The sequence below is a fragment of the Typopeltis vanoorti genome, chromosome 9 (assembly GCF_054136105.1).
Source record: "Typopeltis vanoorti isolate ZY-2024b chromosome 9, IOZ_Tvanoo_1.0, whole genome shotgun sequence".
NCBI lineage: Eukaryota > Metazoa > Arthropoda > Arachnida > Uropygi > Thelyphonidae > Typopeltis > Typopeltis vanoorti.
Genome location: NC_143557.1, coordinates 66126914 through 66144231, shown reverse-complemented (window position 1 = coordinate 66144231; position 17318 = coordinate 66126914). Strand labels below are relative to the sequence as shown.

Genomic DNA, 17318 nt, shown 5'->3' with positions numbered 1-17318 from the left:
TATTCTGTTGAGATATCTGTCTAAATAATAATGGCAGTAAGCTAGACTCCGAGTACAAATGTACAAAGCATGACCCTAGATTCCTCAACCTACTGGATTAATTTATTAGAAATCGGAAGAAGTTTCATGGCAATTGCATATACTTCAGTATTGAAGGTAAATCTTACTTACTTTATTATGATTGGAAGAGCAGGAGGTAGAAAAGGTGTGTGTAAAGTAGTACTGGCCAAGATGTTTGAATGAACAGAAAGAAATCACAACTTCAAAGTCTGACTTGATGAGTATAAATTTCTATATGATACAAGAAATTTAACAAATAAACTTCTCAGACTCAAATTAGTAACTAGACATGCTACACTATGATGAAAGAAGTACATGAGAAAATTATGTTGCTGAACAGAGAGTAACTTGAAGGGGGGTGCGGGTAATTATTGTTCATAATAAGTCAATAAATATATATATTAGGGGAAAGAATGACACAATGTGATATTTGATAACCAAGGAAACCATAAATTAAGCACAGGAGTATATTATTGCAGTAAAGAGACAGTCGTTCAGTGAGTTAAGAAAAAGCAAATTATTAATAATAGGCAATTTTAATATAGATAATTCAGAGAATGAAACAGATGAAAGTTTTTTCACTTGGTTAGAAAGTAAATTACACTTGCCAAGAAATTATATTCTTGTTTATTCCTTCATCCAAAGTTCGCATGTGAAGTATCTTCATGACTAGACTATTTATACATAAGCTTCACATCAATTGCTAGTATCCCATAATGCAAATCACACTTACTTTTAGACTAAGATAATCCAGAAATTCTTCTCTAGGAATCAAACAATTAAAGCCACTTCAGGCCTCCACTAAGCAAAGAGGGATATAACCAAAGCATTTATTTTAGATGCTGATCATTTTTAAGTAATTATGTAATCTGGAATGAGAATGCTAAAATTTCTGAAATGTTCCTAAGTCTTACAGACATTGAATTAACCCTGTGGAGGTCGCAGCTGATCTGACATATAAAAACAAATTATTTAATATAAATATTCTTACACATATCCAGTGTATAGCTTGGAGGTCATGATTAGCTGCGTATGCATATATCACGAGTGATATTCCCCACTGCTTATGCGGTCAGTTTTGATTTAACACATGTTATGTAAAGGTGTGTGATATCTGATAGTAAATTGTATCTGAGAGATACCGTGAACTCTGATGTCGGTATAGTATTGGTTTAGTTTTTTTTTTTAATTTACTGTTGAATATGGCTGGAAAAATATATCGATTGGATGATCCATCAGGTGTTGAAGAGAGCCAGTGAATGTTACACGAGTCCGATGATGAGAATGATACAGTCGAATGCGAAAGTGGTATCTGAGAGATACCGCGAACTCCAATGTCAGTATAGTGCTGGTGTAGTTGTTTTTTTTTCCTTTGTTTCTTTGTTCAATAATTTCTAGATTGTAACTGAAATTAAATAAACCATCATATATTATATTTGCAGTGGTTTTTTTTTTTTAAGTTTTATTGCATTTTAGCACATACCAGTAATGAATATATCTCTCAGATATACACGACCGATGCTGCAATTTTTTTGACCGCAATCTGCGCAGGGTTAATCAGTGATCCAACACATTTCAACTTTCAGATAAAGTTAGAATGAAAATTATTTCCCATACTTGTATTCTCAGAAACAACAGGCAAGTACACCATTTCATACAAACTCATTAATCATATTGTTTTTTACATTTTTATTCATCATCATCAAATTACTGACATGCACCTTCAAAGGGTGTACAGCATATGATAGTACTACATGAAAAATTTACATCATTACTAATGTCCTATCTACATTTTTCCTCCAAATCAGTCTGTTTCTTATCAAGACTACAACATTATCAGATCTTATATTTCTATCGTCTAAGGCCCTTTATACCGTACCAATCCACCTATATCTTGGTCTTCCTCTGGGTCGTTTTCCTGCCAACCTGGCAGAGAACACTTGTTTTGCTAATCTTTCCTTGCCCATTCTGTTTAAGTGATCATACCACCTGAGATTAGCTCTGCTAATGCATTCCTGGATACTGACAATGTCAAGTTCTTTCCTAATATCCTCGTTTTTAATATGATATTGCCATTGATGCCATCTGTTCACACCTCTAATCTTTCTCAGGACTCTCATATCTGTGGTTGCTAGTCTTTGGTCAAGTGTTTTACTTCTGACCCAGCTCTCAGATCCATAAGTTAAAAGTGGTTTGAACATGGTCTTGTATACAGCTAATTTAGTGTTCTGACTAATTTCTCTCTTATTCCATATAAATTTATTCAGTTGACTGCCTACCTTACCAGCTTTGTTGATTCTGTTGTCTATTTCCATATTTAATTTACCATCTTCACTAAAAATCATGCCTAAGTAGCTGAAATGTTTTACTTGTTCCACAGGTTCTCCGTTCACAACAAAGTTGACATTTTCAACGATTCTACCTATTTTCATTGTCTTTTTATTGCTAGCCTTCATACCATATCTATTACAACAGTTATTCATGCAAACTTGTAGCAGATTTATTTAGAAGTATAACATCGTCTGCATAAAGCAAAGAGCTGACATTAACATCTCCAATTTTGATATCATGTTTAACACCGCTTTCCTTCATAATGTGATCCATATAGATAATGAATAACAGAGGGGATAATGTACATCCTTATCTCACACCAGATTTTACATTAAACCATCTTCCTGTACTTCCTTCAATTCTAACTGCTGACTTACAACTCAAATAAAGACTAAGTATTGCTTGATATAATGCCCCATTGACACCATATAACTGCAGCGTATTGAATAGCTTCCCTCTTGGCACCTTGTCATATGCCTTTTCCAGATCGACAAAGCTTAAATACTGATCTTTGTTATATTCCCATGCTTTATCAACCTTTTGTCATAAAGTGAAGATCTGATACTGACAGCCTCTATTTGACCTGAATCCAGCTTGTTCTTTCACAGTTCTTCTCAACCGTTTCTCAAGTATGCTTGCATAAATCTTGCCTGGAACACTCAGTAGGGAAATACCTCTTTAATTCTCACATTCGGTTTTATTTCCCTTTTTATATATGGGTACTATTAGAGCTCTACTCCAATCATCAGGAATTTGTGCCTCTGTCCAGGCTTTCTGAACTATGCAGTGCAGCCACTGCAAGACTTTTATACCACCATACTTCAGCATTTCTGGTCAAATATCATCTACTCCTGCTGCCTTTCCACATTTCAAGCCTTTGATGGCTTTTTCTACTTCAAGTATGGATATGTATTCCTGACTGTATGCCTGTTGAGTGTTTTTTACCACTGTGCTATCACTGCTTGTTTCATTTAGCAATTTTTCAAAGTAATTACTCCATACTTCAAAGATATCTTTTTCTCCTGTTTTCATGTCACCTTTATCATCTCTAACTCCTTTAACAGCACTCTTCCCTCCATTTCTGAGCTTCTTCAACAACCTCCAAAATATCCTACCACCTTCTTGATATTTATTTTCTATATTCTTGCCAAAGTCTTCCCATGACTTTTTTTAGCTAGTTTTACATAGTGTTTCGCTTTCTTACATTTGTCTCTGTATTCTCTAAGAGCACAAGCTGACTTATTTGCCAGGAACTTTTGATATGCTTTCTTCTTTTCCTTCACTGCCTCTTTAACATCCTGTGTCCACCATGGAGTTCTAATTTTTCTATCCTTGCAGACAACTTCACCACTTGCCTCTCTAGCTGAATCAATCAGGGTTTTCTTCAAGGCTTGCCACTGAATCTCCAAGGTTTGGTTCCAATTCTCAAACACTTTCATTTTTTTCCCAATAATCTTTGTGTATTTTCACATCTGAGAGCTGCTCAACTTTTATTCGCTTTAAAACTTTTTTACATGTTATTCTTTTCAATATGAAATTCAATTTTATCCTGCTCAAGACTAAATAGTGATCACTTCCAATTTCAAATCCTCTGTACACTCTGGTGTCCTGCACCAGGGAGAAAACATCACTATCAACAATAACATAATCAATGAGACTTTTCTTATTCCTTGCCTCTTCTCTCCGTGTGAATTTGTACACATTTTTATGTTGGAACATGGTATTAGTAATAACCAGTCCATGTCATGAGCAGAAATCCAACAGGTATTTGCCATTATTATTAGCTTTGCTCTTTTCTCCAAATTTTCCCAAAATATTTTTGTATGTCTGACAATCATTTCCTCCTCTGCTATTTAGATTCCCAACAAGGACCAACTTTTCCTTCTTCATTGTGTCAGATGTTTCTTTAAAAAATTCCTCCACTTTTACTTTAGTAGAACCTTCTGTGGGACCTTAGGCACAAATAACTCTCATTGTCCAATTTCCCATTCTGATATTTGTCCACATCACTCTATTTGAGACTGCCTGCCATTCAAGAAGATTAGCCCCATAATTTGTGTTGAATACTATGGCTACTCCTTTTCCTTGATTGTCATTGCCTGAATATAACATTTTGTATTTATTGCTCAGAAAGATCTCACCAGTTTTTATCTTTTTTTGTTTCAGTCACCCCTATTACGTCGATCTGATACTTATCTAATTCCTCAGCCAGCTCCATTCCTTTGCCATTCAGGGTTCTTATGTTGATAGTACCGATCTTTAACTCTCATGATGTTGAGTTGGGGTGTGCTTTCAGATTTGTTTCAGTAGCTGACTTTGCGCGGTTCACTCTGGTTCCCTACCAAAAACAACGAGGCCCTTGTTTAACCGGGCGACGCCTCAGCCAGCATGAAATTTTGTCATGTTGTACCATCATTTTGTATATTGGTTTAAGCCAATAAGAATACAATTTGGTTGGCTAAATCCCAAATTGCCAGACCATCCTCGTTCGTTCAGTATCCAGGTAGATACCCAACAGGGTGCACCATGAGAAGGTGAGGATTGGACATTAGGTTAGAAGCCCTAGTCAGTTCTCTGCATTCCTTTAAAGCTATGTGGAGGTCTCCTCTCAGTTATACAGCTTTGACCCTTAAGCACCCTGACTCTTAACTTCTCAAAAAATATTTCCTGGAAGCCGAAGAAGGAACTGTTCTGTTAATAAAAGTATAGTTATTGAACATAAACCAAGCAATAAGTATTAGTAATATCCAGAGACCAGGTTCTATAATACATATTGTTTAATTATTAACTTACTGAGATCCCTGTAGTAATTTTTTCTCAGAGGGTCTACATTTATAAGTTGATTCATATATTTCATAGTGGTATCCTCATAGGATTGATTGCCCAGTGCTCTCATTAGTAACACACAAGTAAATAATGTCCCTGAAAAATAAAAACAATATATATACACACACACACAGTATAAAATATTGGCAATATAGTCTAAAAATAAAAAAACGAAAGGCAACCTAGATTGTGGCACATATAAGAATCAGGGCAGCTGAGTTCCTTACTATAACATTGTTATAGTGAGTTCACACTTTAAACTACTGAAAAGCCCATGGCATCGGTGCTAATCATAAGAAAAATCACTATTAAGTATACTATAATGAGAGTTGACTGTATTCAAAGAACTGCAAAGAATATAAGCTAAAAGTCAAAATTCTTGTGGTCAAGGCCATAGTAACCTACTAAGCAACTAAGGCAATACAATACCTAGGAGCAGCAAGTTTCGAGGGCAGCAAAAACCACCAAAATTGTATCTCAACCATAAAAACAGTTTTTTTTGGGGGGGGGGTCAGAAAAATAGTACTTACCTAGAGATGGTATATATCCTAAGAATGGTCCTGTGTGGCTTTATTGTTTTTGGAATGGCAGTCAGTGATAAAACTAATGCCTAACTGCTTCTGGTAAACCCGGAGAGCCAAAAAAAGAAGGAAGGAAGAGAGGGAAATATTATAAGAATAAAGAATAGCCCCCCAATATGCTCAGAAGCTTAGCCAATTAATTTGTTCATAACTTATAAATTCTCTATACATTGTTATGTCCCAATTTACGATTATTAGGCTTTCAGCTATCCTTACATGTGAAACTCTACTTGTCTTTATCCAAATCTTATCTATATACAAGATATCACCCAAATACAAATATTCAAGCTTCTTCTCCCCTTAGTGTCTCTAAATATTTATTTTATACTGCACCTTTCAGGACATTTAGTTTAAGATATAAAATTCAAAAACAAGGAGCAATTACCAAAATATGTCTGAGTGTGAAACTAATATGCAGTCGTGACCTTTATCTCGTAACTTAACAAAATCCCCCTCCCGCGTGATTAGGTTCGTACGTTGTTACAAAGTGGTAAAGAATGATACAATTCATTCTTTATCAAATAAAACTCAATTCAATACTAAGAATATATAATACAAATTAACACTAGCTAAACACAAGTATTAGGTTAAGATCCTATATAAGAATTGTGATCATATCGCCATAACAGATTCTATACATACAAACATGTATAATTCTAGAACTAGTTGACCTCTTTTGTCTAACCTCTTACTGATCTGATCACGCTATAATTCTGTATTTTCTAGGACATATATATTCAGTTACTCTAATTTTCTTACTAAGACAATATGGATTAAATTTATCCTTTTGCTGAGCTAATACACACTTTTGACCATTAAAACTCTCTTAAATAAAATACAATATACATGCATAAATCTCTAGGCACATGAATACTTATTAATGTACAGTAACAAGCGCATTTTTATTCTAGTCTGACATGTACTAAAGTCCTAGCATAATTCTCATTAATCCCTTCAACTGTTCAGTAATTGAACAATGATTACAGTTACATATGATTTGAATTGACCGAGTTTTTACAGTACCTTTTGACTTGGGTCTTCTACACTGGTCTCTACCTTTTTTCGATTGTACCTTCCTAGGACGAACTCTTCTATAACTTATCACTCCTAAGTTCTTTTGGCACTAAGATGGGCTTTCACAATCTTTACCTTACATGCTTCAATTAAGGACATACACAGGATGATCTATTCTATGGCTGTGAAACTCACTACGTGGGCACTGACTTCTTTATAGATTTTTCCTTCTCTCGTTATGATCAATGGATGATGAAACACACTGACATTATCTTCTTTCTTTTTAACTAAACGGCATCCCTCATTTCTTACAATACGAACACAGAATCGAAATCCTGCAGACTTTGTTTCCTTATTGTGTCGGACAGAGAAAACTCCTAACCTGTCACTCAGGAAAACCGTGTGAGACCTATACGAAAACTCGTGAAGAAAACTCTGAGGAAAAAATGCCCCATGGTGGGGGGGGGGGGGGTTCCTAACCCTTTTATACGATGACCCCATACCGACACCTTCTTCAATTCCTTTTCTTTCCCCCTTACTGGAGTCGATTTCACTGACCAATTAGAGTGGCGTTTTCCTGCTAAAACATCATGCGGTCCGTGTGCACGCAACTGACACGTGATGAAGTCTCAATTCGGGAATTATGACCTTGAGCTTGAGGTGGGGGGGGGTTCCTAACCCTTTTATACGATGACCCCATACCGACACCTTCTTCAATTCCTTTTCTTTCCCCCTTACTGGAGTCGATTTCACTGACCAATTAGAGTGGCGTTTTCCTCCTAAAACATCATGCGGTCCGTGTGCACGCAACTGACACGTGATGAAGTCTCAATTCGGGAATTATGACCTTGAGCTTTAGTTTTTGTTTAAGCTAACCTCTATGTCATCTATACTAAATTAATCCCCTTTCCAAAATTTTCTAAGAATTAACTCGAATCTTTAATCTCTTAGTTCAAGTGTAAAAACTAGCCTCTCACATACAAAATCCCATGACTAATCTTCTTTGCTTTACTTAACCTTATTTTATCATATCACAACTGTATTAAAATTCCCTTCTTTTTTTATTTAGTTCAACCAAACTATTTCAGCTATATTTTTCACTTGGATGCAAGCATATTTTTCTTTCTTTTAATTTTTTTGTATTTGTTACTTTCAAAGGCTCTTAGGGATATCTGCTTAGGAACAAGCTTGCTTACTTACTTATCTATACAGGGTTTTATTTCTTCTCTTGTTACATCATGATATAGTTCGCCCACCGATTAGAGGTCCCTCGACACTTCTGCGCATGTCAGAAAAAGGAGAATCCATTCCGATAATATGGTAATTGGTCTGTCTCTGGGATGTAATAATAAACAAACTGAGTTTGTTTATTATTACAGGTCAGAAAATTTAGCTTTTCTTTTATGAACATTGCTGTTTTTAAAGTGTAACTATTTTGCTTGTATAACAGTTGGAAAAATGTACGTAGAGTGTTAATAAAATTAAAAAAGGTATAGCATAAAACAAAAATGTAACTAAGTTTATTTTTAAGAAAGTTTTCTATAAAATAAAAATAATTATACAGAAAAACAGAAATTATTTCAAATGAACTTAGATATGCTAAACTTACAGTTGAGAGAACTGAGACACTTTAATGTCCTAAACTGATTAATTATTTATGACTTGTTGTGACTCTCAATAGCATGCAAAAAAAAAATGTTGGAAAAAATACCATTGTCAAATTCTTTTAATCTTCAGAGTCATCTGAATCAGTGTCCGAATCGCCATCACTTTCACTTAAACTGATCACAAAGGTTCGCACAATTCTTCGATATTCCGTCTCTATCCCAATATATATTTTCCAATGAGGTGACATGAGAGCAATATTTTCCCCACTTTTGAACTGTAATACTTTCAATCACCTGTTCTTAAAGCTTAAAAAGTTTCGACATGTATCCCCAGTTACGTTGCGATGGCAAATAAAACTTTTCGCTTCTGCCCAAACATAATAGCATTAATCCATGCTCTTTGAGCATCGTGTCAAATTTAAATAGTTTTAGTTGTGGGCGAGTTTCTTTTGACCAAATTAAGCAATTCAATTTTTCGCATATCTGGGGAATGAGAAATGTTATTTGCAGAGAGCCAATCCATAAGAACTTGCTTCTTATTAGACCAATTTGGAACTTTGTTTAATCGAATAGAGTGATATGAAGCATTAGCAATTATAACAACAGCATTTTTAGGACGGTTTGGAATCAGTTTTTCTTCTGCCCACTTTTCGAAGATCGTAGAATTCATTTGCCCATGGTAATCTCCAATAGTTGAATTGGCTTTGTATAGTAAGTTTGAATTCGCTAAAAAACCCATTTCTCCACCCGCACACAAAATTATTATGCGCCGCAAGGCATTTCCGGTTTGTAGCACTCCACATTCTTCTTTAGACCGCCAACATTTTCCATAAGTTAAATTACTATCGATCCAAGTTTCATCTAGATACACAATCGGTCTTTTCTCCTCCCTGAAACGTCTTATTGCTCTCAAATACTGCGTTCTACTAAAACAATGCCACTTCGCTCCATGATAAGTTTCCTTTTATTCTGGGACTTTTTAAAACAAAATCCGATTTCATGAAGTATTTTCCTTAAAGTTTCTCTTTTCCAAAGAAAATTAATTTTTTCTTTAAGGAATCAATTTCGTTTTCACAGGAATCAGTTTCGGAACAGTTGGCACTCTTTTCTCGACCACGTAAAAATCGTGAATAGTTCTTCTTATAATGTCTACATCAAAATCATTCAAAGCTACGGTTTCGATAGTTTTCTTTCTCTGGCACTTTTTTTTAGGAGATTTAAATTTTGGCTTACCTTCACCTTTTGATTCCCTATGAATTCTTTTAACAGTCGACCACGATACGCCCACAATTGCACTTGCACGTTTTATGACTTGAGAAAGGGGAACAAGAAGACGGCCTTCTGACGATTCTTTTTCGCAGAATGTCAGCACATTATTCAATATTCTTTTGCAAGAGCTACTGAAACGTGTAACAATAGAACTTGTTGACTGTACTGGATCCATTATACAAATTAATAATAAAAAAATAATGCAAAAAAGGAACAACAAAAATCAAGCTAGTACTAGTACAGCGACAGACAAGAAAGCACGTGATTTCGCATGTTGGCGACCAATTCGTACATCCTTCATTTCTTTCTCCCCTTCAGCATGAATCGACTATTCTTGGCACCAAGCCAAGAAGGGATCTATAAATGGTGGGCAAACTATAACTGAAATTTTCACATTCTTAAGTTATCAGGGTGTAACAACATCTTTATTACACCTAAACGATAGTAATATTTGGAAAACATTTTCACTTGGTTCAACATCACATAAGAAATTATGTTTTTGTTTTCATTATTACCTACTGCAATAGTTAGCTGAAATAGAAGCTTAAGGCTATTCAGGCCAGTATGAAACCAGCTGACTCATCTTCAGTTGAAAATCCCGTACAAATGTCACTGATGTTCTAGACAGGCTTAGGTCTTTCTGATGGACAAATGCTAACACATCCTTACAGCTGCATTTCTGTATTCTAATAAACAATGAAGAATACTAGCCAACACTCATGTTGTAGATTTATGAATTTTACAATTTTAAAGACTAATATAACTTGATTTAAAAAATTCAACATTCCTGTTCCCATATTAGTACCATCTTTTAAAGTACACATATTTATACTACATGCAGAAGCTAGCATAAATTCTGAAATGTAAATACTATCATGTAAATATATGTTGCCAGGTGGCATGTACTGGATGGACCACATGATCATCAGCTAAATCACTGTTTCAATATTGATTTTGATAATTAGTGATTGCAGTATTCTTGTGTATGACCGTGTAGTTGAGTGTGTTTATTTATTTTTGATATATTTATGCCATGTATGATAGATAAACCATGTTATTCATTGCAGCAATGCAAATGAGAGCAATGGCAACAGCCAGGACATCGTTGTGCATGGGGTTTGCATGAGAGATTTTGTGAAGTGTGTGTGTGTGTGTGTGTGTGTGTGTGTGTGTGTGTGTGTGTGTGTGAGAGAGAGAGAGAGAGATGTAATCGTTGCCAAAAGAAATGGATTGTGGTATAAGAGTGGCAGGAGGAGGAGAAAGAGAGGGAGAGAGAGTGTTGTAGATGTTTTATGAGCCAGAAATATGAGACTTTTCGGAAGCAAGAGAATGAAGTAGTGGAAATTGGCACTGAAAGCTGTGAAACTGAAAATATTGGAGTGAATGGAGTTCCAGGTTAAAACAATGGTGAAAGAAATGTGAAAGAGAGTATAAATGAGGTGATTGAAAGTAGCAGTAAGATAGCGTATGCAAAAGTTCCAGAAGTTCAGGAGAACGTAGAAGACCTGAATAAAAAACAGTTCATTTGCAGTAGTCCTTCACAGGAAAAAAAAAAAAAGCACGAGATTGAAGGGCTGCAGAAACAACAAGAGATTAGGCAAACTGAGAACAGAAAAAAAAGCAAGATGTTTGAAGCCAAAAAAAAAAATTGTAAGAAAGAAAATTATTTGGCTTTGAAACTTTAATTTTAAAGGGTCAAAGCCAAAGGAGACCTCCACATTGCCTTTCAGGAATGTGGAGAACTGAATGGGGCTTCTGACTTAATGTCCAATCCTCACTTTCACATGGTGCATCCATTAGTAGGTATCTGAGTACTGAATGAAGGAGGATAGGCTGGAAATTTGGGACTTAGTTGACTAAATTATATTCTCTATTGGTTTAAACCACAAATACATATGATGGTACAACATGACGAGATTTTAAAGAATAATAGGCATAAAAATAATTTTTCACAGCAATTTGATGATAAGGAGAGTACTTCACAAAAGCACTACAAAATCTTATTTCTGTGGTGAAAATTAATAATATTAGTAATGCTGTTAGAATCCAGAAAGGGAAGGTGAAAGAATTGATTGTTTTGGCTGGAACGAAAGACCTGAGAGGTGACAAATATTGCACGAAGGAGGATGTGAAAGATTTATTGGAAGAAGTGAAAAAGAAGAGTGAGAAGGTGAAGTTTATGAGTCTGCTGCCAAAGTATAATGAGGTGAACTGAGGAGGAGGGTGATGATAGTCAATGAATCGATACGCTGGTTGTGCAGAAGGAATAATGTATTGATGGAGTAAGGATTTGTACAATGCTGATGGATTGCACTTAAATGCATTCAGAGTTGGCTAGAGAGCTTTATTCACCGAGAATGTGGAAAGGCAAAGTCAAGGAAAGCTAAAGAAATTTAGGCAGATACAGACGAGTGTGTGTGTGTGTGTGTGTATCTGCCCAAATGAAGCAAAATGAGTGTAAGAAGGATCAAAAAGTACAGAATATAGTCTTGCAAGCAAAAATATTGAACAAGGTAGTCAATTCAGGAAGTAAAGGTGGTTGGGAGCCTACAGGGATGCTGCCGTTTCTATATACTAATGTGAGAGATGTATCAGGAAAAGAGAAAGGAGTTTATGGCATTGGTTAGTGCAACTTCACCGAGTGTTATAGGCATTAGTGAGACTTGGCTAACAACAAATGATGTAGTTAAAGGGAAAGAATGTGATGGATTTAGTATTTTCAGGGAGAATATAGCAGCCAACTGTGGGAGTCAGCTGAGCAGATGGCAGATCTTTTGAGTCAGTTTGGTGTGAGATTGAGGCCAATAAGACAAAATATAAAAGTAGTTGCTGCTATAGGCTGGGAATGATGTGGAAGACATGCAATTAGTACAATGAGTGCAAGTCGAGTAATTATTATGGGGAACTTTAACTTCGGAGACATAAATTGGAAGGAGAAAAGATCCCATGGTAGAAAGGAAATAGAATTTATACACTTACACAGAGATAATTACTTGAGGTGGAATGTGAAGGAGAAGACTTGGTGTACAAGAGTGTTGGAGCTTGTTATGGGATATTAGAAGACCTGTTCATAACTAAGGTAGCTATACTGCCTCTGACTGGAGAAAGTGATTATGTAGTCTTGACTTGGGAGGTAGCAAAGCATGGAAATTCTAGTTAAGAAGGAATTTCCAGTTAAGAAGGGGTATATGTGGAACTACAAGGCAGATGATTATGATACACTTAGTAGGCAGCTTAAAGCAGTATCATGGCATAAAGATCTGTGCATGGGAAACAGTCAAGGGATATTTGGAGAAAACAATATCACACTACATACCCAAGGTCAGGAAGATAAATCGAGTAGGAGTTAAACGGATGAGTAGCATCATTAAGCATGAGCTGCGAAAAAGAGAAAATGTTGTGGAGGGTATATAAGGAGGAAAGGTGACCAGCTAACTCATGAACAGTACCAGCTAACTCATGAACAGTACAAATATCAGGAAAGAAAGGTGATCTTTAATCCATGAACAGTACAGGTATCAGGGAAGAAAAGTGAAGGCAAAAGCAGATTATGAGAAGAAATTAGCTGAACAGGTAAACGGAAATCCCAAAGAGTTTTTTCATTATGTGGAAAGTAAGAGGGATTAATTCCTTTTATAAAGGAGAATCTAAGTCTGTGGTAGCAAATTATACACCACTTGGTATCTCAGGAGTGGGTGGTGAAAGTGCTGGAAAAGTTGGTTAAAAAGAAAATTCAGGAATGGGTGGATAAGAATATGACACTCTATGAGGAGCAGCATAGCTTTGTAAAGAGTCAGTCATGCCTTAGTAATCTACCAACTTTTTATAATAGAGTGACAACCGAGTTGGATTAAGGGAATGGCTACACAATGATAATGCCTAGATTTTGCTAAAGCATTTGACAGGATACCACATGGAACTTTTACACAAACTGCAACAAATAGGGATGGATAGAAAACTGGTGATATGGATGAAAGGGTGAGTGATGGACAGATACCAAAAAGTAGTATATGGAGGAGCACAAACCAAGAGAAGGCAAGTGACTAGTGGTGTGCTGCACGGCTCTCTGCTGTTTGATTTGTAAATGATACAGGAAATAATTTGAAGGGAGATATTCAGTTTTTTGTTGATGATACAAAGTTAAGTAGGGTGATAATTAATCAAGGTGATGTAGATAGCTTGCAGGATGATTTAAACAGGCTGACAGTATGGGCAAAACATAATGGATGTCAATTTAATGTGGAAAAAGTCACATTATGCATTAAATTTTGGGATACAAATATCAAGTTATGTAGGTGATCTTTAATTGGTTATTGAAGAAGCACACTAACAAGCAGAGATAAGGGAGCTGTCATTCCTCTTTATAAAGTTTTGATGCAACCACATCTGAATTACTGTGCTCAGGTCTGGTCATCTGGGTTTCTTGGGGATGAGGAAGTGGTGGAGAGGATCCAGTGGCGAGTGGACTATGGAATGCTCCCTATGAAGATAGACTCAGGGTTTGTGGATGGCAAAAGTTGGTTAAGAGGCAAAAGGGGGAGGGGAGATATGATAGAAACATTTAAGTTACTTAAAGGCTTTAGGATTGATACAGGGGAAATGCTTCAGCACTTGGCTAGAGGGGGGGGAAGAACAAGAGGTCATCCCTGGAAGTTGGATAAGAGTGTAGTCAGCAAGGGTCTGAGGACTAGATTTTTCACTCGGAGAGTGATGAAATGAATGGAATGGGTTGCCTGAATCAGATGGAGTGCTTTGTCTGTTAATGGATTCAAGGAGAGGTATGAAAAATATTGTGTTGACAGTTTGGATCTCCCACGATGAGTCTTAGGACTCCATGGAGATGCTCATGCAATAATAATAATAATAATATGCTTCAGAAAACTGTATTCCTAAATGTGTAAACAAAGTTTATGCATGAATATATTTATAACCATTCTTTTCTGTATTCCAAGTGCAGATGATAACTAGAATCTATTCAACTATCTCAGTATACAAAAAAAGCACAATTATGAATATAAATTATTATTATTCTAATTACAAGAGACCTCCAGGGAGTTATGGACTGATTGAAGGAGGCCATATATTACTCACAACCTCCAAACATAAGCCATTCCAATCAAACGCTGCCCTATGAGATAAAAATCTAGCTCTCACCACTTTCTTGACCGCATTCATTCTCGATTTCATGGATGTTCTCTCATCCATGAGAGTCCAACCTACATAAAATGAAAAATTCCATCTATCCTTTCAAAAGAGTGTAAATCTCTATAATATCATTCACCTTTCTTCTGTTTGCTAGTGTCTGCAGTCCACAAATTTTGAATCTTTCCTCATGATCTACATTCTGCAGTCCCAATATCATCTTTAGCACTCTCCATCGCATCCTGTCGACTGATCTGCATAACATCAGAAACCAGATCTGCACATAATACTCCAGATGAGGTTGTATCAAAGCCTTGCAAAGATGCAAAATGGTTTCCTTATCCTTACATGTCAGTATTGTTTGCAGCAGTGCAGTTATACTCTGAGCTGTAGTCACGATCTTTGCAATTTTGGCCTCTAAACTTCAACTTCCTGCATACTAAAACTCCATGATCCCTAGACTGGTCAGGTTTTTTTTTTCATAATCCTGGCAATATAACACACCATTGGATATCTCATTTGGATGAGCACACACAATCATCTTCAATCATTTTTTCCTCTCTCAAAACAAACTGTTCTGAGAGAGGAAAAAATTTCCAAGACAAAAAATCCATACTATTTAATTCCATATGAGATCAGTTAGCCTCACTAATGTTCCAGACAGAATTTAAACCTAGGTCTTTCCATTTCCAACCAAAGAGACACACATCATAGGCATTTCTGGATACAGGTATTTAAATTTTTTCTTCTGCAAAGAAATCCAAATATTCAAAATATAAGCTTAAGAACAGAATAAAGAACCTATGAAATAACCTATAATCTATATTAGGAGCCTATAATTAATTAAATAGATGAATCAGTCAAAAATTCTTTATTGGTGAGGACAATGTAGTCAATTTGAATTTAACCAAAACACAATCCTTCTTGCTTCCAAAAACTTCTCTTTTCACATCCCCATAACTTTCACCCAGAATGTTCGAGAAGATCGTATTTCATTTCCTTGGCTGATACTCTCCAGTCTTCCCTAGCAATTCTACAATATTATCAAATCTATGGCTTCTCAACTTCAAAAAAGGCATACATGTGATATCTTTTGCACTCTCTTTAAATACTCTAAATGTTATTACGTCTCTAAATGCCCCCATTGTGCTCTACATGTTACTTCTCTCCTATACAGCTTCTAATTGGTACAAATCCTTAAACTGGAATACTGTTTTCACATTCAGAATAGTGCACCCAAAACTTTAATAACATTCCTATATGCTATCCAGAAGAGTGCAATTCAACTAATTCATGATCCCTCTCTCTAATCTCAATCAAAAAAGAGGTTGTTTCTATGTTATGCTTTTCCATAGATATTGGCCAACTGCCATCCATTATATCTCCACTTTCCTCCAAACTTATAAACACACGAGTGGCAGTTGATTATCACTCATACACAAATCCAGAAACCAACTTCTTCTCTCTTTTCAATGGAACAGCCATCCTCTTCCTGTTTGGTTATAATCTGAGGATTAAAACCAACAGCTCTTCAAGATAAACATCAACAATATTCTTTTTGCTTGGTTAGCTAAGTGGATAGTATCTCCACTCTCAAACCAAAAGGTTGGAAAATGGAGTATTAGGCCAGACTATTATGTTGTTAGCTGCATGTGTTCTCTGGCCAGTTTGTTTGTGTTGCTAAATGAAAAATCCAGGAGGAGTGGCTGTGCCACAGCTATAATTTCATTTGATGGAATATTGACATCTGAGAAAATGTGCAAGGATGTTTGCCAAGTCTAAGCTGACAATGGTAGCAATGAAGGGAGGATTGCAGATTCCTTGCCTATTACAGTAAGTATGAACTTCATCCATCTGCTTTACTCATTTTATGAGCTTGGAAAATTTTGTGCTGACTCACCAGGCAGGCAAATATTTCCCAAGCCTGGATGAAGTACCACAATCATCAATATATAACTGTCATATCTTCAATCTCAGACCTGGTCAATTTATAAGCTTTTATTAATCATGTGGATAACTTTACCCAATTTAACTACCAACACTGAAGCAATTTGCTAGCTTTTAAATGAAGATGAATTTCATTGCCTGGTGTAAGACCACAGTCCTATCTATATGAAGATCTGAAACAGCTTGAAAATATTCTGTTTGGTTTGAGTATATAGTTTCAAAATTGTAAAAAATAAATGAATAAAATAAACTAAATTAAGTTTTATTAAAAAAAAAAAAAAAAAGCCTGCACATCCACTGTACCAATGAACTAGTCATAACACACACACACACAAACTATTATATGTTTGCGTGTTTATCAATAATGACTGGACATTTATTATTTATTTATTTATTCATGACTAGTATCAATTTCACATGTTTTCGGTTCTAATTTTCTAAATCAATCTTTTATGAAATGCCTATTTCATAAAAGAGGGATGAGAAAAGGCACAAACATTTCTCTGTGCCATTATAAACAAATGTGGTAAAAACATTCAAA

The 17318-nt window shown here is 35.7% G+C and overlaps 1 protein-coding gene across 1 annotated transcript in view; it reads right to left on the bottom strand.

The window, feature by feature from the left end:
* RabGGTa (Rab geranylgeranyltransferase subunit alpha) overlaps window positions 1-17318 on the bottom strand; it is a 268975-nt gene that overhangs the window by 23522 nt on the left and 228135 nt on the right. Inside the window, exon 11 of the mRNA XM_090397695.1 lies at window positions 5185-5313. Within this exon, the coding sequence (XP_090253821.1) occupies window positions 5185-5313 (129 nt within the window). The remainder of the gene's footprint in view (window positions 1-5184; window positions 5314-17318) is intronic.